Source organism: Dermacentor albipictus, chromosome 7 (assembly GCF_038994185.2).
Source record: "Dermacentor albipictus isolate Rhodes 1998 colony chromosome 7, USDA_Dalb.pri_finalv2, whole genome shotgun sequence".
Taxonomy (NCBI): domain Eukaryota; kingdom Metazoa; phylum Arthropoda; class Arachnida; order Ixodida; family Ixodidae; genus Dermacentor; species Dermacentor albipictus.
This window is the reverse complement of record NC_091827.1, coordinates 3,275,496-3,295,743: the sequence shown is the minus strand read 5'-3', so window position 1 is coordinate 3,295,743 and position 20,248 is coordinate 3,275,496. Positions and strand designations below refer to the sequence as shown.

The following is a 20,248-nucleotide window of genomic DNA, read 5'->3' as shown; positions in this document are numbered from 1 at the left end:
AGAGCCACACAAGGTCACCAGGATCGAAGTAAACGTGGTGGTGACGCCCGTCATAGCGTATCTTGGACCGGTCCTGCCATGCTTGGGTGCGTAGCCTAGCGAGGTGTTGCGCTTCTTCTGCTCGACATAGGATCTCATCAATTGATTCGTGGTCATGAGCGAAGTAGGGAAATATGGTGTCGAGGGTGTAGCGCGGCGGACGAGCATACAGAATGAAAAATGGTGAGTAACCAGTGGTCTCATGTCTCGTGGTATTGAATGCATAGGTAATGAAAGGCAAGACCCAATTCTTGTGTGCTGAATCGACATACATGGACAGCATGTTGGCAAGCGTTCTGTTTGTGCACTCGACCAGACCATTAGTTTGTGGATGGTAGGGCGTAGAATGGCGGAAGCTACATGAACACAGACGAAGGGTTTCTTCAACCGCGTCCGCGGTAAACTGTCGCCCACGATCGCTGATTACTATGCGAGGAGGTCCATGTCGGAGTATAACGTTAGCCAGCAAGAAGATGGGAACTTCTGTAGCTGTGGCCGATGGCAACGCGACGGTCTCACAATAGCGGGTAAGGTGATCTACGCAAACGATAACCCAACGATTACCCTTGGAGGATCGCGGGAAAGGGCCCAGAAGATCTATACCAACTTGCTCAAAGGGGACGCTAGAAGGGGGAACTGGTTGAAGCAGGCTATGTGGCACTTGTGGCAGACGCTTGTAGCGCCGGCATTGAGAGCAGCTGGCGTCGTACCATTCGATATCTTTCCGCATCTTAGGCCAGTAAAAACGTTCTTGAGCCCGGTAGAGTGTACGTGTGGAACCAAGATGACCGGAAGTTGGGTCATCGTGCATGGCGTGTAATACTTGGTGGCGAAGGTTCTTGGGGACAACTAAAAGGTAGCGTGCACCGGAGGTCGAGTAGCTCTTCTTATACAGCGCGCCACAATCACGTAGGCGAAAGTGACTGCCTGCAGGTGACTCCTGTGCTGCCGCGAAGAGCGGTTGTAAGCTCTCGTCCTTGTGCTGCTCGGATATGACAATACCCATATCCGGAAATTCTGGGGACACAAAAGCGATGTATTCATCAAAATTGTCCGCATCACATTCAGTTGTTTGAAGTGGCATCCGAGAGAGACAATCAGCGTCAGCATGTCGCCAGCCACTTTTGTAGCAAATAACGAAATCATATGCCTGTAGACGGAGGGCCCAGCGCTCTAGTCGTCCTGAAGGATCCCGCAGATTTACAAGCCAGCATAGCGAATGATTATCTGTTATCACAGTGAAGGGACACCCGTAGGGGTACCAACGTAACCGTTGCACTGCGAAGATGACTGCCAGACACTCTTGTTCGGTGACTGTGTAGTTGCGCTCGGAGCGGCTCAAGGACCGGTTAGCGTAAGATATCACGTGCTCACTGTCGCCAACACGCAGAACTAGCACAGCACCGATGCCTACGCCGCTGGCATCGGTGTGAATCTCAGTTGGTGATGAAGGATCAAAGTGGCGAAGAATTGGTTGGGATGTCAACAGGAACTTGAGCTGGCGAAACGATGAGTCGCAATCTGCAGTCCACTCAAAGGGAACGCATCTTTGGAGAAGGCGTGTAAGGGGATGAGCCATGTCAGCAAACCGGCGAATGAATCGGCGAAAATAGGAGCACAAGCCCAAGAAACTTCTTAACTGCTTGACAGAGTTGGGTACTCTAAATGCTTCTACGGCTGCAGTCTTTTGTGGATCTGGTCGGATGCCTTTTCTAGTGACCAGATGGCCTAGCACAAAAGTTTGTCGTTCCCCAAAATGGCATTTTTTTTAATTGAGCACAAGACCCGCATTCTCCAAGCAGTTCAAGACCAAATCCAAACGTTTGTTGTGCTCACTAAACGTTCGCCCGAAGATCACAACGTCGTCTAAGTAGCACATTCAAAAATCCCATTTTAAGCCGCGTAATAGCGTGTCCATGAACCTTTCGACGTTGCGGGTGCGTTACACAACCCGAAAGGCATCACGTTAAACTCGAATAGTCCGTCGGGTGTTACAAATGCTGTCTTTTCTCTGTCGTCCTTGTGTATAGGAATTTGCCAGTAACCTGACCGTAAATCAATTGAGGAAAAGTAAGATGTCGCAAAGAGACAGTCGATGGCATCGTCAATTCGTGGGAGCGGATATACATCTTTCTTAGTAACGGCGTTTAGGTGACGGTAATCAACACAGAACCGCCATGTACCGTCTTTCTTCTTCACCAATATCACGGGGGCTGCCCAAGGACTAGATGATTCTCGAATGACGCCTTTGCATAGCATTTCTTGGACCTGATCGCTGATTATCTTGCGTTCTGACGGGGATACACGATAGGGGTTTTGTCGGATTGGCTGGGCGGCTCCTGTTTTGATGCGGTGACGAGTTCTTGACGCAGGAATTGATGGCGGGCCATCATGCTGCACAAAGCACAAAGTCGAATACTGAGGCATGTTTCGTAAGCAGGGCCATCAAAACTTGATGCTCGTGATCGCTGAGTGACTTATCAATCATGGAAAGTATCTTCGAGCTCCCTGGGCTCAAGACACTGGTTGCTCCTCCATCGGGGAGCTCTGCAAGTACTGCCACCGATATGGGCGAGTCTTCCTTGAACGTGGCAATCTTTAGGCCTTGAGGTAGCACTGCCACTTCAGTGGAACAGTTTAGCGCCCACAGCCCCGCGCATCCATTGGTCACTGAGACCACGCAGTGCGGAACTAACACGTTTTTCTTGAGGCAATTCTGATGTACAGGTTCCACTGCAGCATCGAACGAGATAGGAGTCGGAGATGAACAGGCGACGGCAACACGCATCGCGGATAATGCGGGCACAACTGTATCCTCAGACATGCACAACACACTGTCCGGGCAAGCTTCACCTTCAAAGAGCACAGGTGAAATACTGGTGTCGACACTGAGTTCTCCCGTCCAGCAGTCAACATTCGCACCACACAATTGCAAAAAGTCAATCCCCAGAATCACGTCATGCGAGGAGCGAGGAAGAACAGTAAACTTTGCATTAAAGACTTTCCCACCCAAAGACACATCCACGCTACACACACCAACCGGGTATAATGATTCACCACTGACTCCACGGAAACTTGTGCACTGGTCCCAACGAAACATAACCTTGCGTCGCAGAAGGCCTTTAAACCCCACACTCATGACCGAGACATCTGCTCCCGTGTCAACTAAAGCCATTGTAGAGACCCTATCAATCAGTACATGAATCTTATTCTTTAGCATGAAAATAGTTGGAGGCAGTTGAGTCGGCAGCACACATTTTCCAGCGACCTCACCTCCATCGGCCGCGCTGGCTAGTTTCCCGGCGGGGGCGACACGAAACGGCGCCGAGGCGATGGTGACGTGAATCGCGGCCGAAGGGATGGTGATCGGGAGGCTCGGAAGGCTGGTGGTGGCGTCAGAGTACGGTCGGAGGCAGGGGAATGGTAGCAGTTCCGGGTTCTTTCTTCTCCGAAGTAGGTCTCCTGGGCGGTGCATCGGTCCTTTCGAAAGTGGCTTCCTGAAGTGGAGTCTCCTGGCCACTGAGTGCACAATGTACGACCGCTAGACCGCATAGTCGGCGCTGACGATCCGTAGTTTGATGCTCGGCGTCGGCTACAGTACCCAGCTTGTGGAGATGCGCGACCCTCGCGCCTCCCCTGATGTTTTCCCCGCATAGCGCGTCTCCTGTAGTGCGGCTTCGCCGCACATGCGGCGGTCGGAATGGTACAGGCGCAGTCCGAGAGATGGCGCGAGTGTTGCGCGGCTAACGCCGCGAGGTTACTTGGGCGCCGAAAGGAAGGCGCTTGCTCTCTTGGGTTCGAGGCAGGGAGCGGGACGGGCGTGCAGCGCGGCTCTTTCCCGGTGGGTCGACGCACGGCGGGGGACGTCTCCCGCGTGCGCGCCACCCATGCTTCTGCGTGGCCGCCTTCGAACGCGCCACGATTCGCGTGACTTGTACACGCGAACGACCAGGCGTTGGGATCCAGCATGGAGCGAACATATTCGCTCGCGAGGACGCGGTGAGTCGGACTTCTAGATTTGTCGCGCGCCCATCGGCATGTTTTGTGGATAGCAACTCGGCTAGCAGGCATTGATGTATGAAAGGTGCAATAAATGCCCTTGTGATTGTTTGCACTACTGTGTTGTCGTTCCTTTGTCCCAAGAGTACGGTGTGAGAGAACCCCACATCAGACACCATAAGCTATATGGCCAGGCATGCCGCAGCAGTAACACACTGGCGAAGGGCGAACTTCAGAAGGCGGATTGAAGTGTTCTGCCGAAGACATCGGTTGAGGGTAACGAGGCTCTTCCCCTTGAAAGTCGTAGGTAGCGGCGAGTCTTCACGGACGAAAGTTGCGTGGGTGTGGATCAAAACATTGAGGGGGCGAATCATTGCGTGGTGGTTCAGTCGTAATGTAATGCGATTCGTCTCTGGAGCCGTTAAGATCCATGACGTTCACCGAGTGGCTCCAAGTAGCCGAAGGGGGTTCCCAAAGACTGTCTTGGAAAACGGAGGAGCTGCAACGTGGCGCCGCATAACGTGCCTGTTCGTCATGTCGCTGGAGCTCCTCGCGAACTATCTGGCGGATGGCGGACGAAAGGTCTGGGAGCGGAAGACTCGTGTCAACACTTGCTACAGTCATTACATTGGCCAGCCATCCAAACTTTGGTGCAATTCGGCGAGTCTTTAGTGCCTCAAACGTACGGCAGTACCGTATCAGTTCTGATACAGTGTTCAAGTTCTCTTTACCAATGAGGAAGTTGTACACGTCTTCCTCTATTCCTTTTACCACGTGCCCCACTTTATCTTCCTCTGTCATTTGAGGGTTGACGGTTCGGCACAGCTTCAAAATTTTTTCGATATGGGTAGTGCAAGTCTCGCCGGGTACCTGAGCTCTCTGGGCTAATGTGAGTTCAGCACGTTTCCTCTTTGCGTCCGAGTCACCAAAACACTTTTTGATCTCCTCAACGAAGCGTGTCCATGTAGTTAGCATGTCCGCGTGGTTGTCATACCATACCAACGCCGTGCCGGCTAAGAAGAAGACAGCGTTCCTAAGCTGACTGGCAGCGTTCCAGTTATTGTATTGGCTTACCCTCTCGTAATTGGTTGGCCACTCATCCACATCTTCCTCTGCCTTCGCCGAGAACGTGCGTGGCTCTCGGTAGTGCTGGATAGGGACTGGGCTCGCCAAGGCACTGCTGGTCAGGGTACTTTGCTCTGTGGCCATGATTGAGCGCGATGGCGAAAGTCCGGCGAGGCGACGGCTTCGGCGTAGCTCTTGTGCTGGTGGCTCTGTTGTAAGTTATGGGAGTTACCCCGCACAGCTCCACCAAGTGTTACACACGAGGTGTTCAATGCAGAACCAGATGAATCTGGTTGATAGGCGCGGTTGTTGAAGAGTGGTCTCGCGGCAGCTTGGCTAACGTCGTTCTCCTCTTTCTTTCATTTGGTTGTCTGCGCGGCAGGCGTGGTTCATGACAGCTTGTGACAATATTATACACAAGTTTTTACGGTACCTGGTATCAGCTGTATCTCTATTGCGTCCCTTTCTGTCTTTTATTCATGTTCATTATTCACTCTTATGGTACCTTATTCGCACATGTGTAATTATGTTGACTTTGTGTTCTTTAGCGTCAACACTTTATTGACCCCCACCCCTATTTTTTTTCTTGACCAAGAGGTCAGGTGGGATGACCCTGGAGATAGTGCAGTCTACGGTCTAATTTTCTAATATATCAGTGCTAATTATGTCTGTATGGTTAATTTCATTTACTCGATGACTAATTCTCACTTTTTGTGGACACTGGCTAAGTTTACAGGAGTAAAGTGCAAAATGGCTAATTTTTGACTGTATTGGCAGCAAGTACACCCGCATCTTTAATTTTACCTACTTTACCAATAACTCTCGCTTTTTCTATTGTTGCGACCTACATCTTGATGCCACTAGCGATTCTCTGGAGGTGCGAAAAAGCCATTCTTTTGCTGGAAGTGGTTACAAGATACCAAAATCGCAGATATGCCAAACTTGTATGAAGTTAACTTAGAAGACCTTAATTTCAAAGCGCCCTATCATGTGGTTTAACATGTTTTCCTATCGAGGTTATAGAAAACTTCTAGAAAACTGTGTTGGCACACACATTAGATTCTGGAATGCAGGAGTTTCCTTTTGGCTCAAGCAGGTAGCAAGGAGTGAGACATGCACTGCATTATTCACAATCATGAGTGCAGAGTACACCCGGTGTTATATGTAACCTAACAGTACATGAGATGCACTTCTAGCAGCCTTGTTTAACATTTGTGGGCTGTAAAGAGCAGGGGGTCAGTGGCTCTAAGAAGACTGCAAGCTATCACTTTCTAGGCACTTTCAGCGAGACACCCTGGCTCCATTTGCAGAGGAAAAGTAATGTTTGTGTTGTCTGCCAGCAGCTATATTATAGAGAGTAGAGTACCCCCACAAGTTCCTGGCTGTATGCTTTAAAAATCAGCCTTTTCACAGTTTCCACATTCCAGAAACACCTGTGGGCATGTGTACAGTACATCACAGCACCTCTTTTGCAGAAAACTTTCTTTTTTTGTGTGAAATTATGAAATGCATGCATCTATAAATGTCAGCAACACTGCAAAGGAGATGGAGAGTACACGCACCTCCGGACAGCACTGAAACTCTGCAGGATCCAATGTGCTGATCCTTTGGCACGAGACAGGCTGGCAAGAGCACGACTTGGTGAGGCGAGCCTGCAAGGCATGATTTCTGTAGCATGCACAACTTCACTTCGTTGCGTCATAAGCAACAGTAAAGTACATTCTACACGCGTTCATATTGTGGACTACATGTTTCATACTTGTTCTCACTGCACACAATGCACAACCTACCTGAACCCCCATTAGTCATTGCAGTCTTATTCCAATAATAGCATATTTACTCATGTAATGACCACCTTCATTTGAAGTGAGAAAATTTGAAACAAAGTTTCACAAACGTCACACATACCCACGCACTGGTTAATTTCTGAAAGCCATAACTAGATGGCACTAGTTGTCCTGCCAAGGATGGCATAATAGTCATTACCATATTGCTTACTTAACATCAAATCATAACACTGGTCTCAGACTATCAATAACAGTTTCAGCAGCCGACTGCCCCGAGTTCCCAAAGGTGCAGGAGGTTATTTTACAGTATGCACAGTGCAATGAAGCTGCACTGGTCAGGTGGAGTGGCGTAGTCAACGGGTGTGGCAGGCAGCAAATCGTTGCGGGGAGTTCACCATTGAAATTTTTGCACAAGTAGACCATATCGGCGATCAGGCATGAGATCACGTGGCCACACACATATTGGAGTTTGAGTTTGCAGGCGATCATTTGGGAACTGCAGCGAACACCTCCCAGATTGCATTTGCACTTACTGGGCGGAATGGCTATGGGCCCCTCACCAGGCCCCATAGCAAATTATGGTTATTCGCTGGAAGTTGTTACATGTCCTCTAGGGAGCGTTCTGCCGCAAAAATTTTTCAAGTCGGCTCATTAATAGCCGAGATATAAATATTTCAGTGCTGCGAACCCACGATTTCAGCTGGTGGGCTCTATTGCATAGCAAGACTCCCTCTCCACTCGCCCCATCTAGCCTTCGCAAGCGAAATTCCTTCCCTGCCGGACCTCTTGCTCTCTTGCTTCGGTGCGAAGTAAAACAGAAATCGCAGACATTCCACTTATATGTTTTATTATTTCTCTAAACTTCGATTCATCGATTCAAGAAACAGATCGCACAGATAACAGGTGTTGCCTTGAGTAAATTCTCGAAGTCACGTATCACCACGAGCGATGTCACACTGCGGACACGATTACGTCACCGTCCGGCTTGGAGCGCAGCGGCCACGAGTGAAAAAGGAAACGGCGTTCAGATTTAAATTTTATATCTTTCCGTGGTGCGTAGCGATGTAATACTTTGCAGACATGATTGTTATCGCGCAATGTATGCTCTGTGCTTGTCAGCTCAAAATGGCCAGACCTAGTGAGGGGCCCTTTAAGCTAAGTGTGTGGACATAAAGCCAATCAAGCTCCAAACTGACTTTGCGTGACAGTGTTGCGGAGTCAAGGCCGCATGCTTTGTATCTGCATATCATGACGACCTGCAACACATCTTGGGTTGTGTGATGGAGGAACACGAAAGCCAACCATGGCCATCACATAATTTAAAGTAACTCTTTTTTAATGAAGCACAACACTGAGCAAAAGCCTGTAACTGAGTTTTCCCACTGTGCTGGCACTTTAAAAAACACAGAAATAAATTTTATCATTTCAATTTGTTTTTTTTTTCAGACTGCCCAATTATTTGAACATTGTTGTGGCATTGTTTGTACTTAAAAAGAAGTTCAGCCATTACAATACTTCCTAATGCAAATTTGAGCACAGCTCTAAACATGTTTTAATTTCGGGGACAATCTGTCTCGTGCGACACATTGTAAACAGAGCTAAGTGTGTGCGACTGCTCCCCTAGTCAAGAGACCGCAAGAGGCAGCGGTTGGGTGATACATGGGCACAATTCACAGGAGCCATCGCAGACAGACCTCCGCTCAAGCAGCACTTTGTTTGCATATATGGTATCGTTTGACGCACTCGCCACATGCCATCGGTGAACGGATGATAGCGTGAGTGCGTGAGGGATAGCGCGAGTCTGAGTGCAATTTGAAACTTCAATGAGTACCCATAAGCCTGCCTTGTGTAAGATCTGCACCCAATTTAAAAAAGAAAGGGGGTAGTGTCGGCCTTACACGAGTAAATACAGTATGCGTTGTAAGTTTCATAACCTTTTCTATAAACTGACACTCTTGCAATCATCATCATCTTTGTGTTATGTCTACTCCAGGACGAAAGCCGGTCTCAGCAATGTCTAATTGGATTTTATCCCTGTCCCGTGCCAGCTGACGCCATCACACAGCTGCAAATATTTAAAATTTCATTACACTACTTAAATATCTGCCGTCCTCGACTGCATTTCCTTTCTCTTGCATTATTACTTACAGCTCGAACAAACCAAGCATGGACAAAGAAGACAGACGTAACACGAGCACTTCTTGGCACCCATTTTCCTACCCGTCCCCCTGTTTACCTCAGCTCAATGCGTTACACAACCTGCCCAACTCCATAGCTTCCTTTGACCTCAATAGGAATATTGGCTACCCCATGTGCTCTCTAATCCACACTGCTGTTCTGTCTTTTGACGCCACAGCCATCACTTTACTAAACATTTAATTGGCCCAACAAGTTGCTCAAATTACCAACAAGCCGCTCTCAATGGCAGCGATGTGCAGTGCTTATGCTTTATGTGTTCACACTCACGCATGCAGGCATTGCATTACTAATACAGGTATAAATCTTCTATATCAAGATCTATGAGCATCATCGTTTACATTTGCTGTAAATTCGGTGTTCTTTCAATCCCCTGCCCTACTTTAAGAGTTGCCCACAGAAAGCCAGTGTTGTGACTCACTTGCTTAGCACATAATGCAATATGAGGTATAGCGAAAAAGAGGGGGTAGAGGGAAAATGTGAATCCCACAATAGCCTGGTTGAAGAGGTGAGAGAAGGAAGGCGGGGAGGACATGGTGACCTCCTCCAAAGATGTAATCGTAGCTGAGCAATGCCCCTCCAGCTCTGGACAAATGTGGTTGATCTCACCTTTCTTGAGCCTGCAGAGAGATAAAAGAAAGGTCTCAAGTGACACTGGACAATTAAGGAAGCATTAACAAACGTAAAATGATGTAGAACATGGCATAAGACACACACTAGGCACCAACAGAAACTTGACTTGCAGGTAGAATTCATCTTTCTTATTGAATCCCCAACAATGGCAATGCAAGTGCCTAATATGACTATTCCTGGTAAATAATGGCTGATTTTAACATGCGCATGTAAGCTTTTCTGTCTAGAGAGATGGACTCATTCCATCAAGCAGTCTTTTGAAACATTCATAAGCCTTGTTTTGCACCGGTTCATTGGTTTCATATGCTGATGTATTCCGGCCTGACTGCAAGATTGTTCAAAGCAGTCTAAAAGGAGTTTCCTCCCAAATTTGCAGCTCAGCATGGAATTCACATTCATAAGTGACTTTAAGTGACACATCAGTGACTTTATTCAACAAGTGGCCAAAAAAGGTGTGCCATATTCTTGGCTAGTCACTTTCAATTTCACATGACTAGGGCAAGACGCATCGGTCTCTATGAGCAATGGCATTCTTGGCACATTACCAAACATGCCATCTTATCAAAGTGCAGTGCTAGTCACGCGAAATATTGTGAAAGTGATTGTCCAAGAATATGGCCCAAGTGTGTCAACACATTGCTACATCCACATGCACTTGCCTTTGGCCTATACAGTCCGTGGCCACATTCTCTAGCGATGCGTGCTTTTATGCTATTCCTTTTCATGCTTTTTGAGCTTTGTCAGTGGTCAGAGCAACACTCCACTCGCGTTAACAGGATTATCCAGCCATGAATAGTAGATGATAAGAACGGAGAGGAACTCGCATGACAATTTGTGCAACTTGCAAATGCAGCCTTTACGACTTAGTGGCTTGGCTTGTCCTGTCATTTGGGTGCAGTCGGCGAGTGCTAGATTAACTAGGCTTTGCTAGTTTCGGTCTCGAGGCGCTAGCGACACAGCCGCCGACCATGCCAGCAATGTATCAAAGCTAAAATATTGTTATGTCTGCTTGACACGGTGACCAATTAGCACAGGGCCGTGCAGTTGGAGTACAAATTATCGGACGACACGTTGTAAAATGTCATATATTTTGGTCGTCTTTATTCATGAAGTCTACGGAGCCAATGCCAGTGCCGAGAAGCTGTTCGAGTAATCAAGCAGTTCTGAAGCAAAAGTAGACATCCTGTCTTTCGTGTCAAGAAAGGATTCACTGGTTGCAATAACATTTTATTCTTTTTTTTCCCCCCTGTGCTCAAAACACTTTTGCAGTTAAGGCTACCAACTTGCTCAGCAACATAAGGTACTTACATTCCCAATAACGGAACACTGAATGAGTTCTTCTTTTTCATTTGATTGCAGTGCCCCCAGTGAGCTAAAAGATGAAAATTGTCACACATCACCTGCTTTAACAAACAGTGCTTCAAATGGCTAATCTGACTGAAAGGAAGGAGCTTACAGTGCATGCAGAGCTTTGTCGAGCTCAAAAAGTGACATTTTACACAGTTTAAAAAAAATTATGGGGTTTTACATGCCAAAACCACTTTCTGATTATGAGGCACACCGTAGTGGAGGAATCTGGAAATTTCGACCACCTGGGTATCTTTAATGTGCACCTAAATCTAAGTACACAGGTGTTTTCGCATTTCGCCCCCATCGAAATGCGGCCGCCATGGCCAGGATTCGATCCCGCGACCTGGTGCTCAGCAGCCCAACACCATAGCCACTGAGCAACCACAGCGGGTCTAGACAGTTTTGTCATCCATAGGTGATGCAACAGTCAGCAGGTGCCCCACATTGTTTACCAATGACTTGCGACTCTCCTGGTTTTGAAACATTAGGCCTAGAGTGTCGTAAATTATTGAAGAGCTCCGAGTAATCGACCGTCAAACATAATTAGAAGCCAAAGCAAACTATAAAAACCTGTGATGCGTGACATAGGTATCAATGCCTTTAGTCATGCCTAAAGTAAACTGATTCCAATTCTAAAATAAACTGTTCGTGATCCTATTTGAAATTACCCTACAAAGTATTTACTAAGGTGATTGCAAATAGAATCAGGAACACCTTAGACTTCCGGTCAACCAAAGGACCAGGCAGGATTCCGTTAAGGCTACTCAACAATAGACCATACTCACACCATCAATCAGGGGATAGAGAAATGTGAGGGACATAACTAACCCTTATATATAGCTTTCATTGAATACGAGAAAGCGTTTGATTCAGTCGAAACCTCAGCAGTCATAGAGGCATTACGGAATCAGGGGGTAGACGAGCCGTATGTAAAAATACTGAAAGATATCTATAGCGGCTTCACAGCCACCGTAGTCCTCCATAAAGAAAGCAACAAAATCCCAATAAAGAAAGGCGTCAGACAGGGAGATACGATTTCTTTAATGCTATTCACAGCGTGTTTACAGGAGGTACTCACAGACCTGGATTGGGAAGAATTGGGGATAAGAGTTAATGGAGTATACCTTAGTAACTTGCAATTCGCTGATGATATTGTCTTGCTTAGTAACTCAGGGGACCGACTGCAATGCATGCTCACTGACCTGGAGAGGCAAAGCAGAAGGGTGGGTCTAAAAATTAATCTGCAGACAACTAAAGTAATGTTCAACAGTCTCGGAAGAGAACAGCAGTTTATGATAGGTAGTGAGGGACTGGAAGTGGTGAGGGAATACATCTACTTAGGACAGGTAGTGACTGTGGATCCGGATCATGAGAGTGAAATAATCAGAAGAATAAGAATGGGCTGGGGTGCGTTTGGCAGGCATTCTCAGATCATGAACAGCAGGTTGCCATTATACCTCAAGAAAGAAGTGTAGAACAGCTGTGTCTTACCAGTACTCACGTACGGGGCAGAAACCTGGAGGCTTACGAAAAGGGTTCTACCTAAATTGAGGACGACGCAACGAGCTATGGAAAGAAGAATGATAGGTGTCACATTAAGGGATAAGAAAAGAGCAGATTGGGTGAGGGAACAAATGCAGGTTAATGACATCTTAGTTGAAATCAAGAAAAAGAAATGGGCATGGGCAGGACATGTAATGAAGAGGGAAGATAACCGATGGTCATTAAGGGTTACGGACTGGATTCCAAAGGAAGGGAAGCATAGCACGGGGCGGCAGAAAGTTAGGTGGGCGGACGAGATTAAGAAGTTTGCAGGGACAACATGGCCACAGTTAGTACATGACCGGGGTAGTTGGAGAAGTATGGGAGAGGCCTTTACCCTGCAGTGGGCGTAACCAGGCTGATGATGATGATGATTATGAACGTAATCTAAATAAATGAAGTAGAATTGTACGGAGTGTGTTTTGATGTTCTGCAGTCCTATGCAGTGTTTCTGTCTTAAGCACAGTTGTTTCAATACATCAATCACGATCCAACAACAGCTCTCGGTGCACTGGAGCCATAGGACTTTCTATAAAAATTGCTAAAGGGAACTCTGATCGTTTGCCTACCTAATGGGGATTTGTCTAATTTTCCTGCTTGTTGCTCCATTTGTTCTTATGACATTACTGAGTGTGCTTTATCTTTCGAATTTTCCAACCACCAATAGACTTCCAAACACAGCAAGGCAATTAGTCTCTGCACACATGTGTAATCATTGCAAGCTGCTCCATTTTATCACTCTATTTTGTTCACAAAGTCACCAGTCAAAGTTTACAAAATCGCAAAGTCATTTGAAGCCAGAAGGACAATGTTTATATGTAGACCATTCTATTGACGAGGAGGACTACAGTCTGGCACTGGTATGATGTGCTGATCACCACTTCTCCCAATAGCACCTTTCAACAATAACGGTGTTATTGAGATTTTTTATTTTGGGTAGTTACCCCAAGCAAAACACGAGACACGAGGAAAGCAACAACATGAAGCGGTACTGAGAACTGATGATTTAATGAAACGAACGCCAAGCTTAAATAGATCAGACAAACGTGTGCACCCAAAAAGCAATGTAAAAACCAATAACAACACAGAGCGACCTTAAACAGAGGTGCGATACAAATACTAAGATAAACGCTGACAGACTGAGGCACCGAACACATGCGTATCACATGGAAAGAAACAAATGTTCTTTCTGAGAAACCGCAACTGACTGCAAGCTAACACAATCACCATGCTTAAACTGTCGCATGGCCACTGCCTCTGCAATCTCTCTTTCCAGCTGGCCATTTTTTCTGCCGATAATCTGTCTTTGAAAACAAAGGAGAGCAGCCCAAGCAACTACAGCAATAAGTAGCCAAGTTCGACCCTCCCACAGCCCCCAGAGAAAGTTCATGCTCACACAAGCGCATGTTAATGCAAGCAAATGCATTAATGCAGCGAGTACTGCTTAATGCATTAATTCAGCTTTGGATTGCGAGCATAAACAGAAAAAGATTTGCCACCAATGGCTTTTTCACATTTATGTTCAGGATTTTGTTTCTGATGAGTGCAGGCAATGAACCTGTGATCAATTTGGGATATGAGCGAAACGTGTGCATTCAAGTCGATTAACTAGTTTGAATGGACCAAGTCAATGTGCACCCAACTTTAAGGTAATCTGTTGAAATGTGTTCCAAGCTTATCATGCTTGTCAGCCGATGTTCTGATCGAAGAAGACTGGCGACATTTTATGAAAACAAAGACAGGTGGTCCATTTGTAGCCCCGCAGAAGAGAGTCCATCATGTGTTCAAATGTCGCAGGAGCATTGCATAGGCCAAAGGGCATGACTTTGAACTGATATAAGCCATCTGGCATGATGAAACCCATATTCTTGCGGTCCATTTCATCAACTGAAATCTGCCAGTAGCCTGATTGAAGATCGATGTACGAGAAGTATTTAGCTCCGTGCAAGCAGTCCAAGGCGTCATCGATGCGTGGTAGTGGGCAGACATCTTTTCGTGGGATCTTGTTTAAGTGGCGATAAACGACGCAAAAATGCCAGGTACCATCTTTCTTTTTCACAAGGACGACAGGTGAAGCCCAAGGGCTAGCTCATCGCTCGATGACCCATTTGCGGAGCATTTTGTTCACTTCTGATTGGATGACTCGACGTTCAGCATGCAATACCCGATAGGGACGCCGTCGAATAAGATTCATGTATTCAGTGTTAATACTGTGGTGAACAACAGATGTTTGGCCTAAAGGCCTGTCGCCGAAATCAAAGATTTCGCTGTACGATTCAAGCAGGTGACGTATGTCCGTGGCCTGTGCAGAGGTGAGGTCAGGTGCAATCATTTTCGCGAAGTCATCCGTTAAGGAACCGGAGCTGTGAGCTGCAACTGGCACTAATAAACCACACTCATCATTCAGACTCTCAATGTAAAATTCAGAACCACTAGAAACGCTGGCCAAGAACATGCCGGCCGGAATCACTTGAGGGCACAGGCTGAAATTCAGAAGCGGTAGAACAACGTCGTTACAGCCAAACCCGACTATATCGAACCCGTTTACATAGAATTATTCTATATATCGAACAATTTCTGGAAAAGGTATAGTTACGAGTATATATAGCAAAAATTCCGCCTACATCGAAAAAAAAAAAATAGCAGCGACTCCCAATATATTGAACGTCAAGCGGCGGAATAATGCCCCCAGAAGTTGGCTTTCCCTCGTGGTGGCGGAAAAACCCGACAGCGCGGCTCCTTCCAACCGCTCTCCCTACCGTGAGCGCGCTGCGTCGAGCGAGCCGTCGACGCCCCCCTGCAAAAAATGATCATGGCCCACCCGCAGCGCTTGCTCAGACAGCCAATTAGAGGCTCTTGTGCCCTCTTCGTGCAAGATGGCGAAAGTGCGAGTTGTCTCACTGCTTTTCTTTTCTGGTTCATTGTGTGTGCATCTTGTGGGCCTTCTCCTGCATTGTTGCCGTAATGAAGTGGCAGAATTCACCTTTTATCATGAAGGTCGAAATCATAAATCGGGTCGAATGCGGTGACAAGTCGGATGTCCCCGCAGCATGCAAGATTCCAAGAAGCACTCTCAGCACGATCTTGAAGAATAAGGGGGAGATTAGGGCTAAAGCGAACAAACTCGCGACCCGGTGCCCATGGCACCCGACGTGTACGCACGGCCGTGTACGAGTGGTTCATACGAAATTGCTTCAGCCGTGCCAGCTTCCGCGAGCTCAGTGATGAGTAAATTCTGATGAATGCAACGAAGCCATTGCCGGTGTTGGTGAACTTTGGAGCGAGCTGTCAGAATTTCCGGAAGCTGTTGGCGAATCAACGGTGGATGAGTTCATGAGTGCAAATGATGGTGTCGTGACCACAATAGAGCCCGAAAACGAAGACAACATTGCCGACATTGCACCGAGCACAAGTGAAATTGGGCACAATGAGGAAAGCAATGCTGGTCCTTTGCCCACGCCCTCCGAAGTGATTGGTGCGCTTGCGCTAGTCCGGTGCTTCTGCGCGAATGCAGAAGGTGGCGACCTCAGCTGCACCGAGTCCTTAGACAATGTGGAGAAGTGCGTGAGTCACGGGCAGTGAAATTGCTCAAGCAGAAGAAAATGCAGGACTATTTCATGCGAAATTAAGCTAATTCCCTCAATAAAGTGATTTTATAAATGGTATGTGCTTTTATGACATCCAATTATTTAGCAGGCTTATATCGAATTATGCTCGATATCGAACTGATAGGCATTTTCTTGCGAGTTCGATATAGCCGGGTTCAACTGTATTAGTAACCGTGACCAATGTATGCGGAACAGCAATGTTTCAGTTCAAAAGCATGTCAATGATGGGGCGAAGCACATATTCAAAGTCGGGGACCTGTGGCTGGGTGGTCAAAGTGACGTAAGTAACTGCCTCGGGTGACAGACGCATATCGTGAAGCAAGCACAAGTGCGGTGGGGCGGTGCTTGGAGCATCGGCAAGTTGAGGCAGTTCTAATTGAAGAACGCCGGTCGCGCAGTTGGTGAAAGCAGAATGAGTGGATAAAAAGTCCAATCCAAGGATAACGTCGTGAGGGCAGTCGTCGATCACAGCAAAGAGAACAGAAGTAGGGCGGCTGGCTATAATTAAACATGCAGTACACATTCCAAGAACAACCAGCACGCCGCCGTTGGCCACATGAAGCACTTGGGCAGCTGCTCAGGTGAGGACCTTCTTTAAACGTCTACGTAGGCTAGCACTCATTACAGATACATGGGCTCCAGTGTAGACGAGTGCTTGGAAAGGTACGCTGTCTATTTTAATGTCTATTACACTTCTCCTTGTAGGCACAGACAGAGGATTTGCTGCGGTAGTAGGCAATGCAGCACCACCTCCGAGGGCTGCATGTCTTAGTTCTTCGAAAAGGTGCGGCCAAATGCCACACTGGATGAAAGGCGACGTGACTGTGGCAAAAGGGAAGGTGGGCGACATGTTTGTGGTGAACGAGACTCGTGTCCACGCGGCGATCATGAGCGACTGTATCATGCGTTCCTAGCAGAGTTGTCGGTATTGTTAGACTTGGCGGTGGACGAAACATTGCGGGCATTTGCATCAAAACGGCTCAAGTTGGTCGGCGTGTGAGGTGTTGAGGCTCACGAGTTGTGACGGTATCGGGCGACATGACCAATTCGGCGACAGGTGAAACAGATAGGCTGGTCGTCCACAGTTCTCCACTCAGTCGGGTTGTGATAACGTGGAGAGAAGCGTCAGGGTGGAGCGAAAATCGTAGAAGGGCGTTCGTTAGCTCTGAGATTGGCGACAGCACATACAGAATGTAAACCAATGTTTTCAAGTTCCTGGCGAACGATGGCTTGTATGAGAGGAACGGAAAAACAGGTAGCATGAGGGCTAAGCGAACAGAAAGCTGCGGGCTCCATTGCATGCAGTTCACGTCGAACACTTCGCACCACGTCCTCTGATGGCAATGCATGCTGCTGTGCGGGTTAATCTTCACAAGTCGACGCTGTGGCAGAATTGGGAAGTCTGGCGAATGGGTGCAAAACGCGTCGGCTTTTGGCCTGCTCGAATTGTCCGCACTCTTTAATGATAGCATCAACTGTAGAGCAGCTTTTGTAGATAAGCAGATTAAAAGCTTCATCAACAATGCCCTTAAGCACCTGCCCGGCCTCCTCAGCTTCTGTCATGTCGTGATCGGCTTTACGACAAAGTGCCAACACGTCCTGGATGTACAAGACATAGGAATCCGTGGGGGATTGTGCACAAGAGGCCAGTTCCTGTTTTGCGGAAATTTTACAGCGGGCTGGTTTGTCAAACAACTCTGTTAACTTCTCTTGCATTGGTCCCAGCTGGCTAGCTCCTCTTCGTGGTTTTCGTACCACACCTTTGCCGTGCCTCTTAGGTAGAACAACAGGTTGGCTAGCATTAGCGTTGGGTCCCATCTGTTGATTCCACTCACGCGTTTGTACAGAGCCACCCACTCTTTGACGTCAGCGCCATCAGTCCTGCAGAAAGTCCCAGGATCCTTGGGTTGCACAACCACAACCGAAAGTGACAGTGATGTAGCTGGCGACGGTGATGTAGGAGGCGGCAACGGTGTTGATCGCGCGTGCTCATCGTCATTCATGGTGTGGGTGGTGATGTGACGTCCACTGCGGAGCTCTGTTTCCAGCCGTGGTACCCCGCACCTCCCACCAATATATTACAGGGATGTTGCGAGTATAGAAAGACTATATTTACAATATATATACAGGCTCAGTCAGAGTAGTTAAGATGGCTGACTGCCAACAACACGCAGCAGCCAGCGACTCCTATTTTCTTCATCCTCTCTCTTTTTTCATCCTTCCGTAACAATATTATTTAGTGTGATTAACAGTTACATCTGCACAAAAATAGAAAAAGGGGAGAGGCAGACAAATTTAATTTTCAATACAGTCGAACCCACCTACAACAATATTCAAGTGCCATGAAAATTCCATTGTTATAACCTGTAAGTATTACAACCGTGTTGCATGAAAAAAAGAAATCAAAATGGGGGATGGCATAGCTGTTCCGAGGAGGCCAGTTCTTCTCCCTACCACTTTCCTTCATCCAGCTTCTGATTGTGTTGACTCGTTTAACTGTTTAACTGCTTTCTGCACACTGGATCATATGTTGTTAACAGGGTGTGGTTGTTGAAAACCAGGAAGGGGAGCCGAAGTAGATAACGCCTTTTTTATTCGACGCTTGTAAAAACAACTAAAAAAAATGCAGGCGCGCGCTCGGCTCAACGCTTGCTTCTAACTTCGGCTTCTTCTCATCTTTCTCAGAGCATAATATTTAACAGCCCCCGGACAAACTATTTGCATGCGCTTGTTTCTTTTCAAGACAGAGTTTGTCCAGCAGATTTTAGGTCGCACAACATCTATGTCGGTCTCCGCAACGTGTTTCCACTAGAAGTGCGCACTTTGCATGAGCGAACTTTGCCGTCGCTGCCCGGAAATGATTCTGTCATTTGTCCCATCTTCCACAATTGTCTTGGCGAGTTTGATTGTTTTATCAGTACTGTCTCCAAGCTTCACTGATTCTGAATGGCCAATTTCATTAATGTGAGCTGAACGAAGTTCTTGGAGGTACTCTCGTTGCCACCGGTTCCAGAAATTGTTAAACACATGTTATCCGTGTTTCCATCTTCGTTGAAGTAATTCGCGTGATGACAGTGTGTCTTTTGATGCTGTGCTCGTGGTGGAATCACTGCGGGCAGGTGTCTTCCTGATGGGAGTACCGTATATACTCGTGTAAGGGCCGCCCTCGTGTAAGGGCCGCACCCCAACTTTGAAAGCGGATATTTCGAAAAAAAAAAAACAAAAGTTCAAAATGTCCCGCCAGAAAAGTGTAGTTAGTTCATTTACAGCCAGATGGCGCTGCACGCTTTTCCGCTTTTATTCTACTTCCGCCGACGCGCCGACCACGCTGTTGACAGCGCGCCGCCATATTTGCCTTGTGCGGCCTCTTTGTTGGCATCGTTCCTAGCATCGTGTCGATACGTTGGCAGCGCGACTTCAGATCGGTGTCGTCGGTGTCACTTTGTTGGTTGTAGTGAACCCTGCAGAAGCCAGCGCACGTGACGGACGATGGGCCGGCATCTGAGATCATTCACTGCAGCATTTAAGCTGCAAGTGATTGACTATGCCGAGGAGCACGGGAAGCGGGAAGCTGGACGAAAGTACGACGTCGATGAGAAGCGCGTGCGTTACTGGATGAATCAGAAAGATGCCCTCGCCGCTACTAACAGGAGCCGAAAGGCGTTTCGCGGGAAAAAGTGCAAGTACCCGCAACTCGAAAGCGAGCTCGTCAACTACGTCGTCGACACACGAAGGGACGGCTACGCCGTATCGACTGACATGATACGCGTCAAAGCCCTCAGCATCGCTCGCCACATGGAAATACCCCCGGCACAATTCAAGGCAAGTCGGGGCTGGGCTACGCGGTTTATGAACCGTAACCAGCTTTCTATTCGGCGCCGAACGACGATTTGCCAAAAACTGCCGCGCGAGTACGAAGACCACGTCATTAAGTTTCATCGCTTCGTGAATGCTCTCAGGAGGGAGCATGAATACGACCTGTCCCAAATTGGGAATGCGGACCAGACACCTGTGTGGTTCGATGCACCG

The 20,248-nt window shown here is 47.5% G+C and overlaps 1 protein-coding gene across 3 annotated transcripts in view; it reads right to left on the bottom strand.

Moving 5' to 3' along the window:
- The window catches only part of GEFmeso (Guanine nucleotide exchange factor in mesoderm), a 380,310-nt gene that overhangs the window by 12,950 nt on the left and 347,112 nt on the right, over positions 1 to 20,248 (bottom strand). For all 3 annotated transcript variants that reach the window (XM_070521522.1, XM_070521521.1, XM_070521520.1), the window contains 2 exons: positions 9,696 to 9,706; positions 6,666 to 6,755 (listed from right to left, as the gene is read on the bottom strand). In XM_070521522.1, the coding sequence (XP_070377623.1) occupies positions 6,666 to 6,755; positions 9,696 to 9,706 (101 nt within the window). The remainder of the gene's footprint in view (positions 1 to 6,665; positions 6,756 to 9,695; positions 9,707 to 20,248) is intronic.